This window comes from Sapajus apella, unplaced genomic scaffold (genome assembly GCF_009761245.1).
Source record: "Sapajus apella isolate SASKATOON/1434 unplaced genomic scaffold, GSC_monkey_1.0 scaffold14, whole genome shotgun sequence".
Classification (NCBI taxonomy): Eukaryota; Metazoa; Chordata; class Mammalia; order Primates; family Cebidae; genus Sapajus; species Sapajus apella.
Window position 1 is genome coordinate 13112486 of NW_022436954.1, and position 16640 is coordinate 13129125.

The following is a 16640-nucleotide window of genomic DNA, read 5'->3' on the forward strand; positions in this document are numbered from 1 at the left end:
AACAATCATGTAGGCTTTGGGAGCACAGTGAATTTTTTTTTTTTTTTTGAGATGGAGTCTTCCTCTGTCCCCCAGGCTGGAGTGCAATGGTGCAATCTCGGCTTACTGCAACTTCCACCTCCCAAGTTCAAGCAATTCTCCTGCCTCAGCCTCCCGAATAGCTGGGATCACAGGTGCCCGCCACCATGCCCAGCTAATTTTTGTATTTTTTAGTAGACAAAGTTTGGTCAGGCTGGCCTGGAAATCCCAACCTCAGGTGATCCACATGCCTTACCCTCCCAAAGTGCTGGGATTACGGGTGTGAGCCACTGCACCTGGCCTACAATGAATTTCAGAAAAACTTCATCTCACCAGAGTTGCTAGCCCAAAACTACCTGCCTTACTCTTGAAAAATAGCTTCACATTCGAGAGGAAAACTACATGTCATCAGTAACAAACTTCATCAACTTATCTTCTTTCCACCTTTTAGTCTACTGATAATGGTTCTCTCCCCTCCTATTCCAGAAAGAGCCTACTACTTCTACAAGCATAACCTTCAGATAGGCACTGGAAAGCATCTCCTTCCTCTAAAAGTCAATTTCAATTATCACCTTTCTTCAACCTCAGCTTCTCTCCCCTCTGGTTCCATCTCTTCATGCTACCAACAAGCAAAATTCTAAAAAACTCTCTCCTTCTCCCATAAGATATTACTCCAACTTCTGCCTTCATGGCTTACTTCTTAAAAGAGTAATTTTGATACTCATTGTCTGTTTCCTCATTTCTCATTCCCTGCCTTCCAAACCCTTACAGTTTAGTAATTTAGCAGTATCGCTTCCTCATACACACATAAAACTATGTTTGTTATAATAATTTATTTCACGCTGGGCACGGTTGCTCATGCCTGTAATCCTAGCACTTTGGGAGGCTGATTCGAGTGGATCATTTGAGGCTGGGAGTTTGAGACCAGCCTGGGCAACATGGCAAAACTCCATCTCTACCAAAAATATGTATCGAAAAATCAGCCCGGTTTGGTGGCTTGCACCTGTAGTCACAGCAATTCCAGAGGCTAAGGTGGATCACCTGAGCCCAGGGGGTCAAGGCTGCAGTGAGCCATGACTGCGCCACTGCATTCCAGCCTAGGCAACAGAGAGAGACTTTAAAAAAAAAAAAAAAAATCAATTATTTCTTAGTTACCAAAAAAATGGGAAATTTGGGTTTCCATACTATTGGAGCGCTCTAATTTCTAATACTGCCAACCATCAGCTACTTGATGAACTTTCCTTAGTTCCCACTTGTCCCATTTCTCCTCCTACTCTTACTCAATCTCTCTTCTATGGCTGTCTCTCCTCCTCTGATCATTACAAAAACGTCAGTGCTGATCAGGTCTAACCTCAGTTCTTTCATAATCTTACAGTATTTTCTCTGGACAATCTTACTCCTGTTGCTCAAATACCACATGGATGAAGATTATTAAATAAGCAAGGTATTCAATACTGACTATTCAACTGCCCACTGTGTAACTCTACCTGGCTAATTCAAGTGTATCAAGTTCAACATGTTTAAGAGTATTTATTTTGTCTTCCCTCCAGACCTGTTTGACATTCTTGTATCTCGTATTTTGGCTTATAAAAATCAGTATCTAACTTATCTCCCAGTTATGAACCTTGACATTACTCTAGACAATTCCTCCAATCTCTCTCGCCAAATAAAATCATGAAAAAAATCATGAAAAACTGTCAACTCAGCTGAATGCAGTGGCTCACGCCTGTAATTCCAGCAGTTTGAGAGGCCAAGGCAGACAGATCACAAGGTCAAGAGATCGAGTCCATCTCGGCCAACATCATGAAACTCCATCTCTACTAAAAATATAAAACTCAGCTGGGCGTGGTGGTGCATGCCTGTAATCCCAGCTATTCGGGAGGCTGAGGCAGGATAATCGCTTCAACCATGGTGTCGGAGGTTGCAGTGAACTGAGATTGTACCACTGCACTCCAGCCTGGCAACAGAGCAAGACAAAAAAAAAAAAAAAAAAAAAAAAAAAAAATTGTTGAGTCTACTACTAAAAAATCTGTAAATCCAGCCTTGAATTCAAGTTCTCATCTGGTTTGTTTAATTGTCACAGCCTCCCAAAAGGTAGCTGTAATTCTTATAAGAATTATTTTTCTGAAAGGAATTCTGATGTTGAGTCCTCCAATTAAAGACCTCTTCCTATCCAAAGGAAAAAGTATGATCTATTTAACTTAGCATATAAAGTCCTTCACAATTTGGCTCTGTGTTTACCTCCCATCCCTCTGGTCACACCATGCATAACATCATGTAGCCCCACTAGGTTTGCCATCTCATGGCTACAAGCTTCTGCATGTGCTGCTTCCTCTGCCTAAAAATGTCCTTCCCTCCTATAGTCTACTTGGTAAAGTCCTTCCCACCTATTTTCAGCAGCACTTCCCCCAATTTATTTGGGCAAAATATGTTCTCATATTTGTTTTCAACTTTTTGTATTCTCACAGAACCTTGCTTGCTCATGCCTCCATTATAGTCTGCATCACACTGTTAAACTGTCTTAATTCACTGTGGGTATTACTGTACCTAGAAATAGCATCCAACCCATATGCTTTAAATAAATTTCTGCTGAATGAATAACCAAAGCTCAAAGATTTGACCCAAAGTGAATCACAGGACTAGAAGTTATAACATATATTCCTGAAGACCCTGACCTGATTTTCATCATCAGAAAATGACAGAAGTATCCCAAAATCCCAGGACTCTTAAGGCCCAAGATCACCTGCGTATGCCCAAATCATTATTCTTCAAAGACAGTGTAAGGTGCTTCTAAGAAAGAAGCAGATCTTACCTCGAGGGAAAATCCCTGGGTCCATGAAGGTGGCCATGCTGAAGTTGGCCAACACAAAGAGAAACATAATTGCATTGTAGATGGGCACTGCAGGTGACACATACAGGCTTAGTCCTGGACACCTGCATAGACAATAAACAAAATGAGGTGTTGCCTCTAACATTTTGGACATAAACCATACATACAAAAATCTATAAAGATTTAGCCCCCCCTGCCTACAGATAAATCTTGTGTGGTTTACCTTTGCATCCTTAATTATTATCTTTATCTTTCCCACCAATTCAGTCTAGTTTCCTATGGGAACTGCTCACTTTAGATAAAAGTACAAGACTCAGAATCTCTCCTATTTTAACCCCTTGCACTAAGGTCTGTGTTCTTCCGATTCAGTCTTACCCTGTGGATGTTGCCACATGTTTTGAGATCTGTCATTATCCCCTTTCTAACCAGACATGAGAACTAGATACTGACTGTGTAACTGATACCAGCTACATTCCCTTCTCTGGAGCAGCCTAAGATTTCTGGATCCCAGCCATGTCCCACTGACCTGCACATTGGCCCAAAACATGGGATACCATCTACCTCTCTAGCCCCATCTCCCCTTTGCCAGCTGACTTTGAACCACTCAAGTGCCTAAAGTTTCCTCATTGCATTGGATACACCTGAGAGTTTATTCAACTAGAGGCCAGTTCTCAAGTTGGAAATTCTTTAAAAACACACAGATGAGAATGGATATCAAGACACAGAACTAAACCCTTTGATGTCTAAAAAAGAAGCAGGAATTGGGGAGGAAAGAGAGTATCAGATAAAAGTCCTCGATTTTGTAGGAAAAAGAAGTTAGCCAAACATACCCAGTATTGCACAGCATTCAACTCAAGAAACACGCTTTAAGTTAACATTTCTTGACCAAAAAGCAATTCTCTAGTCCAGGATTAAACTCAGTTTCTTTCAGGATATGAATCTATGTAGGAATGCTTCAAGAGCTCTTCCTTTCTCTGCTGATTTCCTGGGAGCTGGAAGTTTTGGAAGAACACGATGTGCTGCCTGCTTTGTCAGTAGTATCAAACACACTCTTCTCATCTCAGCTCTGGGAAAACTTCCCACTACCAAGATAGTGGCTAAATACTCTAATCTACTTTGTGGCTGAGAACTTAATCTCCAGAATGAGGACAGCATCTGTCCTTGTCCCCTTTATCTGGACCAGTCAAAGGAAAGGAAGAGCTCACTGGAGGAAAGGAAGAGGATAGGAGAACAAGACAGCATATGATTCTGAAAAATTAATCCACAGCAGTCCTGGAGTCTGTGAAGAAAAGATACCTGCACCCACCAAAACAAAAAGCACAGCCCTGAGAATAACTTAGAGCAGTTTGGAGAAGCTCAGCTCCTTAACTACATATAAGTAAACCAAAGATAAGAGACAAAACTGTCACAAAGCATCTCATAATTTTTTTGAGACAGAGTTTCACTCTTGATGCCCAGGCTAGAGTCAAATGGCACGATCTCCACTCACTGAAACCTCCACCTCATGTGATTCTCCTGCCTCAGCCTCCCAAGTAGTGGGGATTATAGGCATGTGCCACAGTGCCCAACTAATTTTTGATAGAGACAGCGTTTCTCTTTTTTGGTATATTTGGTATTTTGGGGTTTCTCTTATTTGGTAGAGATGGGGTTTCAATTTTTGGTACTTTTGGTAGAGACAGGGTTTCACCATGTTGGCCAGGCTGGTCTTGAACTCCTGACCTCAGGTGATCCACTGGCCTCGGACTCCCAACGTGCTAGGATTACAGGCATGAGCCACCCTGCCGGGTCAGCATCTCACAAATCTTTACCATTACCATCTATTTATTCAAATTCCATTCAGCCATTCATTTAAAAAAGCTTTTAATATTATATGCCAAACTTTTTAGATAGTAAATATCCATTAGCTGTTTGCTTCTCTTGATAGGTCAGTACATAACTGGAAGACAAAATAATGACGTTGGAGTGAGGGCATCAATTTTAGGAACAAAACAGACCCTTAGTTACAGTTCTGTACTATCCTCAAAGAAAGCCCCCATGGAAACTTCTTCCTCTGAGTTCTTTGGTTCAGAAAAGATGTCCCCATACCTTGGCAGAGTTTGGAGAGGAATATAAGCAAAAAGGAGAGTTCCTGCACCGCCTCACCCCAAAACCTGACCTCCTATGTTCCTTAAGAGGGAGGGAGAGAAACTGAAAACCAGTCATCCAGGTCAGAGCCCCTCCCTAGTGCTAAGTTGTCACTTCAATTTCCGCCTGGGGAAGAAGAGAAAGGGTGACTCACTTGACTCCTACAGCCTGGGAAGAAAATTAGAAGGGAAAAAGAAATTAAATCTTCAGAACACTGAGGTGTCCATGATTTAAAAGTCTCATTCCTACCATTGGCCACTGTGGCCTCTTGAGCTTCTGAAAGAAATATTCACCCTAGTTTCCATCCCTGAGGGAAACATTATAATGAGAATAAGAACAAGATATAAAACCTCTTGCAGGCCCATGTCAATCTTTCTGACTCCACTCTTTCTTCAGTTTTGTTTTTTGAGACAGGGTCTTGCTCTCTTGCCCAGGCTGGAGTGCAGTGGTGAGATCACAGCTCACTGCAACCTCAAACTCCTGAGCTCAAGTGATCCTCCCACCCCACCCTCCTGAGTAGCTGGGACTACAAACGCACACCACCATGCCCTACTAATTTTTTGTAGAGATGGGGCTTCACCATGTTGCCTGGGCTGGTCTCAACTCCTGAGCTCAAAACGATTTGCCCACCTCGGCCTCCCAAAATGCTGACATTACAGGCATGAGCCGCCATGCCCAGTCAGTTTCATTTTCAAGCAACACAACTCAACTCAGTTTCTTGAGGATCCTGGCAACCTACCCCTGGATAATGAACTTTACCCCTATAACCTTCTGGACATCAACCTGTTCCAGATAAGGTGGGTAATCCTGGAATGGAATTCCAGTATCTGTTGCCAAAATGAAGTCTGCCCCCCACAGTGCCACAATCTAGAAATTATGCAAATCACTCAACTTCATGGGCAATATTTGCTCCTACATTCAGAGAACCACTGCTTCCAATCTTAGCACTGTAAGGGAACACCCCACAAAGGAGAGGCATGTGTGAACAGAGCCCGTTCTTGACATATCCCAAATTCTGCTTAAGGAGAGGCTTTCCGTTGCTATGGTACTTTGCCAGATTCCTATGTGACCACCCCAAGTGGCCTGTCTGAATCTGTTGCCTTTGATGGCAGATGAGACCAGAGCTTAGAATAGGAGTTGTCAGGGCTCGTCCTCAGACTATGGCAATAACCATAAAGCTCCAGAAGCTTACGGAGTGGCCACAGCCCAGAAGGCTAGCTGACTCATTGACAGGACTACCAGACCTAACCCATCCCAGGTAGAACAGGTTCTTCTACCTACCCAATCAGCACTCCTGTTTTCAAGACCAAACAAAATTGGGAGAATGGGGCCAGGCGCAGTGGCTCACGCCTATAACCCTAGCACTTTAGGAGGCCAAGATGGGTGTATTGCCCGAGGTCACGAGTTCAAGACCAGCCTGGCCAACATGGCAAAACCCCATCGCTACTAAAAATACAAAAATTAGCAGAGCGAGGTGGTGGGAGCCTGTAATTCCAGCTACTTGGGAGGGTGAGGTAGGAGAATCACTTGAACCCCGGGGGTGGAGGTTGAAGTGAGCTGAGATTGCGCCACCTCACTCTAGCCTGGGTGTAAAAGTGAAACTTTGTCTCGGAAAAAAAAAATGAAATAAGATAAAAAAATAAAAAAAACAAAACTGGGAGAATGGGTTCCAATATCAACACTCCTGAAACCTTGTTTCCTAGCACTCCCTAACACTTCCTATTAAAAAAAATGGTTAAGTTCTCAGAAAGACGCACAAAGTATGCGTAAAGGATCCTTGGATTAGGCTGGGCATGGTGGCTCACACCTATAATACCAGCACTTCGGGAGGCTGAGGAAGGCGGATCACGAGGTCAGGATGTCGAGACCATACTGGCTAACATCATGAAACCCCATCTCTACTAAAAATACAAAAAATTAGCTGGGTGTAGTGGCACATACCTGTAGTCTCAGCTACTGGGGAGGCTGAGGCAGGAGAATCACTTGAACCCAGGAGGTGGGAGTTGCATTGAGCCAAGATTACACCACTGCACTCCAGCCTGGGCAACAGAGCAAGACTCCATCTCAAAAAAAAAGAATCTTGGCCAGACACGGTGGCTCAAGCCTGTAATCCCAGCACTATGGGAGGCCGAGGCGGGTGGATCACGAGGTCAAGAGATCAAGACCATCCTGGTCAACATGGTGAAACCCCGTCTCTACTAAAAATACAAAAAATTAGCTGGGCATGGTGGCGCATGCCTGTAATCCCAGCTACTCAGGAGGCTGGGGCAGGAGAATTGCCTGAACCTGGGAGGCAGAGGTTGCGGTGAGCTGAGATTGCACCATTGCACTCCAGCCTGGGTAACAAGAGCGAAACTCCATCTCAAAAAAAAAAAAAAAAAAAAAAAGAATCTTTGGATTTTAATCCTGCCTCAATAAATACTTTGCTATGCAAGGCCTTAGGTAATCCACATGAAACTCTCCAACCTTGTTACTTCAGCTACATAATACAAATATGAGAATGAAGGAGAAAGATCTTCATTCAAAAGATCTTAGAACTTTTCTTTTTTTGAGACAGGGTCTTGCTCTGTTACCCATGCTGGAGTCCAATGGTGTGACCTTGCCTCACTGAAATCACCTCCCAGACTCAAGCAACCCTCCTGCCTCAGCCTCCCAAGTAGCTGAGACTACAGGTGCACACCACCATGACCAGCTAATTCTGTTTATTTTTTTGTAGAGACAGGTCTCACTATGTTGGCCACGCTGGTCTCAAACTCCTGTGTACAGCGATCCTCCCACCTTACCCTCCCAAAGTACTGGGATTACAGGCGTGAGCCACTGCTCCCAGCCTCTAGAATTCTTTTTTGAGACAGTTTTGCTCTTGTTGCCCAGGCTGGAGTGCAATGGTGTGATCTCAGCTCACCACAACCTCCACCTCCCAGGTTCAAGCAATTGCCTGCCTCAGCTTCCTAAGTAGCTGGGACTACAGGCATACGCCACCACACCCAGCTAATTTTGTATTTTTTAGTAGAGATGGGGTTTCTCAGGGCCGGGCGAGGTGGCTCAAGCCTGTAATCCCAGCACTTTGGGAGGCCGAGGTGGGTGGATCACGAGGTCAAGAGATCGAGACCATCCTGGTCAACATGGTGAAACCCCGTCTCTACTAAAAATACAAAAAATTAGCTGGGCATGGTGGCGCACGCCTGTAATCCCAGCTGCTGGGGAGGCTGAGGCAGGAGAATTGCCTGAACCCAGGAGGCGGAGGTTGCGGTGAGCCGAGATTGCGCCATTGCACTCCAGTCTGGGTAACAAGAGCGAAACTCCATCTCGGGGGGGGGGGGAGAAAAAAAGAGAAGAAAGAGATGGGGTTTCTCCATGTTAGTCAGGCTGGTCTGAAACTCCAGACCTCAGGTGATCCTCCTGCCTTGGCTTCCCAAAGTGCTGGGATTACAGGCTTGAGCCACCGCGCTCAGCCTTAGAATTCTTTTTAAACTAGCTGGATTGATACTGAGCATTCACTGGACAGAAGACAAAAGGAAACATTAACTAACACCATCATCATCTCATCAATTATTCCAGCTCTACCTTCCCCTATCTGAAATACTAGGGATTCAAGAACACGTTTACAACAGAAACACTAAGCTCCTAAAGAACAGATCTATGCATTCCACCCATGCTTAGCATATTGTGTGAGCATATGACTAGTGTTCCTTGTTGATGAGAGGAGGCTGAAATGAATGTTCCACTTCCTGCCCCTGGGGATCCTCATTTAGAAATGCTTTCCTCAAGATTCCATGAGAAAACAATTTCTCCCTTTACAGGTAGGTAACCCAGTTTCTCTGAAAACACCTGATTTGTGGTATCTCTGTAACGCAGACTTTCAACCAGCTGAATGTTAGATGTAGGACCTGGGTAAGAAAACAGGTCTTATTCCTGGATAAGAGAACAATGTGGGAAGGAAAAGGAACAACCACTGCTCCATTAATGTGCTAAATCACCAGGCTGCTCCCACTCAAATCAGGTGCTAGTACCTTTGCAGTTATGGGGGAAAAAAGACCATGGAGAAGTCCATGGAGTTTGCCCAACTCCCTGTGCGTAAAGCTGTTGGGAGAGGATAGAGGCAGAAACTAAAAAGCAGCAAGCTATATCATGGATGGGAGCCTGAAATGAAAAGACCATCAAAGATTTCCAGGCAACTCTGACTTTCATCCTTCCCTTAGAAGACTATACGAAGTGGCCGGGCAAGGTGGCTCACGCTTGTAATCCCAGCACTTTCGGAGGCCGAGGTGGGCGGATCACCTGATGTCAGGAGTTTGAGACCAGCCTGGTCATTATGGTGAAACCCTGTCTCTACTTAAAATAGAAAAACTAGTTGGGTGCAGTGGCGGGCACCTGTAATTGTAGCTACTCAGGAGGCTGGGGCAGGAGAATCGCTAGAACTTGGGGGGCTGGGGTTGCAGTGAGCTGAGATTGTGCCACTGCACTCCAGCCTGGGTAACAGAGTAAGACTCCATCTCAAAAAAGAAAAAAAAAAAAGTCACGTGAAGCAGAGATCTGGCCCCTGCCCCCTCCCCACCAGCTTTAGAAACCGGACAAAATAAGACCTTAACTGGACTAATTCACAGTTTGATGAGACTTTAAGCAAGATACAATTCAAAGTGATTCCAAATGGTGTTACCAGGAGCACTAGGTCTCAGGGGACCCTAACAGGTAAAGAAGCAATATCAAGGGGCTAGGCCTCTAAATGCCAGCCTCATTTGAACCAGAGCAGCCCTACTTTTTATGGTTTTTTGTATATAAGATTTCATTTGAAAAAGGGTCATGTTGCTTAAGCATACTGCTCTAGGTCAACTTTCTAATTACAGAGAGGAAGGACTTAGGTCCACAAAGGTTAACAGACTTTAGCAAAATCAATCTCCTGACCTTCCCAAAACAGTGCTTATCCCACTTACCTAGCACTGCCCCTCTGACAGTCAAAAAAGGAGATTAAACTAAGATAGATAAGCATCCAGGTAGTTATCCTAAATGAAGTCTAGTCCCTAACTGGGAGGTGGAGGATTACTTCAGCAGACAATCTCCCTTCCAAATAGTGAAAAGGAAAAATAATTAAGATAGGATCCCCATCATTTCTGCTTAGTTTCGGTACTGAACAAATTCAGGGAATGAGAGCGATTAGGGTTCTGGGAGGAAGGCCTCAACTGTTCTGTTGAAGATTCTCTGGAGCAGAACATCACTATTTCTTTGAAGCAAACCCAACTGGTAATTTCTGCTCATAGCTTTCCCTACGTAACAAAGAAACATGGAACGTAAATTGTTCCTAATTAGTTGAAGCCTACATGCCTCCACTAATTATGTCTGTTACCTGAAAGGGACTCTCCCTTCTACTCACAGTCCTCTAGATCCCAAAGTAATTCTCACCTGGGGCTTCTAGTAATGTACCTAGTTGTAGTCTAGTGAAGAGAACAGGAGGATGACAGAGTAGTTATAGATTTACAGCCCCACATAGGTGCTAGTTCAGACAGCTTTCCTCTTGCCTCTCCATTTGAAACCATAAACTCTTTTTTAGGTTGTATATGTTTTAAACAGGGGATTCTCCAAGGAACTGAACCTCAAAAGAGGCAGAATACATGAGAGGACAGTTTTTAAGAACACTGGTGCCTCAGCCCAGCTATATGCTTATAGAAGAAATAACTCTAGTCAGATGGAGAAGAGGAGTTGAGAATTTCAGAATTACCAGAGCTAGGTGCTACAGTAAGATAAACAAGGTGTTTATGCCCCAACAAGGTGAAGAGGGGAGACACTGAGGAAAAGAGGGAGCCCAGAAATTGGTCCTGTGGAAACTGATAGTGGCAGTAACTCCAGCCATGATTCAGAGCTCTTCTAACTTTGAATGAGAGGCAGTAATTCCAAATAGGGTCAATATTGTCCACCAAAATCATTTCTCCTAGGACTAAGAGACCATGGAATAAGGAGGGATCCTACTTTACCCGCACCAAGGAATGAGAAAGTAGGTTAAACAGCTTCAACTATCAGTTGAGAAAATGCCTATGTCAGGACAACTCTTTGTAGGCAAACTGGTATAACCAGCCAAACACTTCAATGGTTCCAGGTTAGCAAATTAAAAACAAGGATTCTGCTTCTCCTTTCTCAAGAACAGGTAGCCTGAAAGACAGAAATCACTTAGTCCCCTCTATTTCCTGCTCCAAAGGCTTTGCCTCTTAAAGGAAAATAGACCCTCCCTAATTGAGCAGAGCTAAGGGTATCAAACTGGTCTTGTACATACCCCTCTTGACCCAGAACCAAAACTGCTACAAGGATACTAAAACATAAATGTCCCTTGGTTAAAATTTTGAATCTACTCACCGGCCATATTAGCAAAAACCAAAACAAGTTCTGACACCAAAAACTCACCCCTTTCTGGTAGTAAATGCATGAAGAAAGACAGAACACTGAACATGTTGAGTTTAGGCAAGAGAAAAAGATTATGAAGAAAAGATTAAGTCAGAGAAGAACAGGACTGTCTCTAGACCCTTAAGGGACTCCAGCAGGTATGTTCAGACTCACAGCTGGGGGCCAAAAAATCTATGACTTCTCCACTTCAGAGAAGAAGGTGAGAAGTAGGACAGTGTTCATGCCTTACATAGTGATTCTTTACTTCCTTGTTTAAAAACTAGAGAGAAATATATCAGTATTACTTTGCTGACTCTTTAGACAATGTGACCCACATTTTTCAGAATTTCTTTTGGCTTCTAAAGCTCAATATGGGGGTTTTTCCTTCCCTCCTACCTCAGATTTAACTTCCGTGTATAACTGCCTCAACCCCAATGATCTCTACTTCAATGAGCCCAAGTGCTTTTATTCTCAACCACTTCAATTCACTTTCTTCCTCCTTCCAGCAACCTCATGTTGCTCTGAATAGCACTTCACAATTAGGTTTGAGCCTGAACCATGACAAAGTAACTTCCCAGAAGATCCAGCATGCTCTGATGATTCCAAGAGATGCAACTAGAGCACTAAATCAATGACTCAACATTATAAGGCTCAGAAGCCTGGTACATGTTAATTTATAAACAGTTAACAGCAAGGATGCTTTTCAGATTGTCAAGAGCTTAAAAAAAAAAAACTAACGAAAAAGGGAAGGGTAAATCACTCAGTCTCCTCCAATAACAAGTAAATGAACAAAGTCTGAAGATCAAAGTGAGAATGATGATGATCCTAGATCCTAAATGGGAAATTTTTTCAGATCAACTTCTTTTCTCAACGGAACCAAGTAATGGGAGAATTACTGTCATTCCCTCAACAGAAACTATAATAAAAGGACCTTTTAGGACTCTCTTCCCAAATAAAACTTACCCTTTCCTTTCTCAGTAGCCTTCACTTCTCCAGGCTTCTGCTCTTAAGAGTAAAAAGAAAACCATCTGGATAACACTAAAAGCCAAAACTGTCTCATTGGTGTATCCTATAAATCAGAAATTTTCCAGTACTCTCACTTTGCACAATCTCAAACCTAAGCTTCAAACATCCTGGGAAAAAGCCATTAGCATTTAAAAAGCCTTTAGTCGGTGGGCACAGAGGCTTATGCCTATAATCCCAGCACTCTGGAAGGCTGAGGCAGGGGAATCACTTGAGGTCAGGAGTTTGAGACCTACCTAGCCAATATGGTGAAACCCCATCTCTACTGAAAATACAAAATTTAGCCAGGCGTGGTGGTGGGTGCTTGTAATCCCAGCTACTTGGGAGGCTGAGGCAAGAGAATCGCTTGAACTCGGGAGACAGAGGTTGCAGTGAGCCGGGACTATGCCATTGCACTCCAGCCTGAGTGACAGAGAGAGACTCCGTCTCAAAAAAATAAATAAATAAAAGTAAAAATGCCTTTAGTCTAGTCTAGTTCTCTTTCTCTTATAGAACTGACTGCTTAAACTGCTTCAAGCCTCTCTGGTGGTTTCCTCCCACTTCCTTCCTAGTTTAGGATCATCTAATGATGGAGCTGGGTAGAAAAATATGAAGACAACTATGATTCCAAAATACAAGAGGAAAGGGAAAGTAGAAGATTCAGTGAAGTAAAACTTACAACAAGGCTGAAAGGACAGGCTTTTTCTCACTTTTCTTAAATATCTCTGGAATTTGCATTTACCTGTACCAGACACTGAGCCCTCTCAGTCACTTGGCTTTGCAAAACTCAAGAGAAAGCACACCTCCTCACTTCCCATGGAGTATCCACCCACCCAAACACCCCTGCTGGGAGAAAACTCACGTAAAGGCAAAGAAGAGTGTCGTAGCTCCTACTAGGAAGATGGCGGCTGCAGAGACCGGGACATACTTGCTGGGTTTGAATCTCTTTCCAGACTCTGCGGGCATGTTGCAGCTCTGATGGGAAATCTGCCCTGCCGCATAGCCCAGGCCCACACAGCGGCAGAACAGACAAGAAAATGGGAGGAGGGAAGCAACAGAGAGAAGTACAGAAAGAAACCAGGAAAACAGAAAACTTATCACCCTTCCCCCTCCCAAAACAAAGCCAAAGGTCAAAAGATCTCAAATGAAGAAAAGCACATGGGAGGGGGAAAGGTGACTCCAAACGCTGAATAACCACCTCCCCAGAACAAGGCAGAAGGGGATATTAAGAAACACAACTTGTACAGTTTAAAAACTGGAGACCAACAGTAAGCTGTACACATGCAAATGGTTGCAGGCGGAAAACATGGACAGTCATACAGATCAAGATACAGCTCATGGATGGAGGCAGGTCTTCAAAAGGGGAGACTATCAGGGTATGGCAGCAAACTTTGGGCAAAAAAAATTCTTCTGAGGAGATACTATAGTACCTCCACGACTACACTTCCACAAAATGTGAGCTGCACCTAAAAGAGGTATGCCTTGTGTTTCTAATTTAATCCCAAAAAGAAACTAAGGCCCCTTCCAACTTTAAAGAGAAGCTGTGTTTACTGCAGTCTTTGTCTCTGTTAGGCAGTCTTCTCAATGCCACTACTCCCACACCCTGACTTCACCAGGGAATGTAGTCTGGCAATGGTGGTTTAATTTATTTCTCTCTTGATGGTTAAAGCTGGACCACAGCTGTTGTAAGTTTGAGTTGTAAATCCTTTTCTTTGAAGGGGCAGGAAAACAGAGAAAAGAGGGCAAGCTTGTCTGTCTTCAATCTCTTCTTGTTATTCCCAAGCCCTTCAAGGGCTCTGTTTCCTACAGAGTTCACGTAAAACTAAAGGGAAACTTAAAATCCTTGAAGCCATGTTCTTCCCAATAAAGCAGAATAAAATGAAGAAATCAATTCCACTTGATGACACTTTAAAAATTTACTGTGGATGACACGAAGTTTCCAAAGATGTCCCTGTTTCCAGACTAGGCAATGTCTCTTATCTTTCTTCAATCTTCAGCTTTCCAGATGCAGAGTTCAACCGGGTTATGGTGCCTCACCTGGAGAAAAACAAGTATCTTTATCAGAAAATTCTTTCAGGGTACTTCTTAGACACCAAGGCTAAAATTCCACAGGCTGCTGTTAAAAAGTACTATCTGGCGCCGGGCGCGGTGGCTCAAGCCTGTAATCCCAGCACTTTGGGAGGCCGAGGCGGGTGGATCACGAGGTCAAGAGATCAAGACCATCCTGGTCAATACGGTGAAACCCCGTCTCTACTAAAAATACAAAAAATTAGCTGGGCATGGTAGCGCGTGCCTGTAATCCCAGCTACTCAGGAGGCTGAGACAGGAGAATTGCCTGAACCCAGTAGGCGGAGGTTGCGGTGAGCCAAGATCGCGCCATTGCACTCCAGCCTGGGTAACAAGAGCGAAACTCCGTCCCAAAAAAAAAAAAAAAAAAAAAGTACTATCTGAAAGAAAGACTGTTTTCCATTTCACTTACATGTATGTAGGGTAGGAAAGGACTCTGAATTGGGAGGAAAACTGATTCAAAATCCTTCACCCTGTTCAGCTTGGAAGGAGAACATGGCTTTACCGGGCCTAAGGTCATCAAAGGACTAGCTCTTGTAAGGGGCCCATCTCACCTGACACAGATGGTAGTAACAAATACCAAGAATATCAAAATCACAAACAAGGGCACAGCAGTGAAGGACAGTCCTAGAACAAAGATTACTCTTTGGACAAAGAGAATGTTTATTGCTACAATGAAAAAAGAAAAAAATTAACCTCAAAATTAGGACAGCAAGTCTCATTTTTTTTCTCTGTGTGTTTCTCTCTCTTGATCCTCTATGCTTTTTAGTTACAAGAGGCAGAAGCTGAATTTTTGGTCTTCTGGAATCACCCATTAGAACATTGGGTAAGAACTGTTCTTGCACAGAAAGGCATGATGCCCTCTATGAGAAACTGAACCTAGCACGGGGTTGGTCCTTTCTTCCCAATTCAACAGTTTATTATTTCTATATTGGCCTAAGGTAACTGAGCCCCGCCTGCTCCAATATGACTAAGAGTAACAATTATTTCTGTTGATGACAGCAGCAAACTAACACCAGCACCTTGAGGTTTTATATGATGCTTTTCATCTGGTGATCTCAAAGCACTTTACTCACATTATCTGGTGACACAGTCCCTTATCCCACTCTTTAAAATTGAAGGCTACAGAAAGCCCGAGGACATTCTACTGAATCACTTGAGGTTCAGAACCCAAGAGTTCACATGACCCTTTGGTGACACAAACACTTTTTTTTTTTTTTCTTTTAAGATGGAGTCTTGCTCCGTCACCCAGGCTGGATCGCAGTGGCGCGATCTGGCTCACTGCAACCCCTGCCTCCCAGGTTCAAGGGATTCTACTGCCTCAGCCTCCCTAGTAGCTGAGATGACAGGCACCCGCCACCACACCTGGCTAATTTTTTGCATTCTTAGTAGAGACAGGGTTTCACTGTGTTAGCCAGGATGGTCTCAATCTTCTGACCTTGTGATCCACCCGCCTCAGCCTCCCAAAGTACTGGGATTACAGGTGTGAGCCACCACACCCAGATGACAGGAACCCTTTCTACCTTCCACAGAGATAACTTGGAATCTGCAAGCCAAAAATTCTACTCAGTTAGAATTTTAAAAGAAAGTGGTTTTATTCCCTTCGCTACTAAAAATACAAAAATTAGCCAGGTGTGGTGGTGGGCGCCTGTAGTCTCAGCTACTCGGGAGGCTGAGGCAGAAGAATCACTTGAACCCGGGAGGTAGAGGTTGCAGTGAGTCAAGATTGTGCCACTGCACTCCAGCCTAGGTGACAGGAGCGAGACTCTGTCTCAAAAAAAAAGGCAGAGGAGGGAGGGGAAAAAAAATCAGAAAATTCAGATAACAAAATATAAACGAGCCCTAAAATTTACCACTTCCTGTCTTACCTGTGGCATGGAAGGCAAAGATGCCTTCCATTATGATTCATTTCTCTTCTTAAAATTAGGGTTTCAGACCGGGCATGGTGGCGCATGCCTGTAATCCCAGCACTTTGGGAGGCTGAGACAGGAGGATCACAAGGTCAGGAGTTTGAGAACGGCCTAGCCAACATAGTAAAACCCTGTCTCTACTAAAAATACAAAAATTAGCCAGGCATGATGGTGCACACATGTAGGCCCAGCTACTCAGGAGGCCTAGGCAGAGGAATCACTTGAGTCCGGGAGGGGAAGGCTGTGGTGAGCCAAGATCACATCACTGAACTCTAGCCTGGGCAAGAGTGAGACTCTGTCTCAAAAAAAAAAAAAAAAAA

General features: G+C 43.8%; 1 protein-coding gene across 4 annotated transcripts in view; it reads right to left on the bottom strand.

Annotated features, from left to right (window-relative positions):
* ZDHHC5 (zinc finger DHHC-type palmitoyltransferase 5) overlaps positions 1 to 16640 on the bottom strand; it is a 33818-nt gene that overhangs the window by 14196 nt on the left and 2982 nt on the right. Inside the window, exons 1-3 of one of the 4 annotated variants that reach the window (XM_032283353.1) lie at positions 16500 to 16520; positions 13206 to 14380; positions 2831 to 2952 (exon numbers count right to left, since the gene is read on the bottom strand). In XM_032283353.1, the coding sequence (XP_032139244.1) occupies positions 2831 to 2952; positions 13206 to 13309 (226 nt within the window). In that variant the 5' untranslated portion in view covers positions 13310 to 14380; positions 16500 to 16520. Of the gene's footprint in view, positions 1 to 2830; positions 2953 to 3678; positions 4299 to 13205; positions 14381 to 16499; positions 16521 to 16640 lie in introns of those variants that run through there. The other 3 variants (XM_032283352.1, XM_032283354.1, XM_032283355.1) reach the window with 3 other exon arrangements.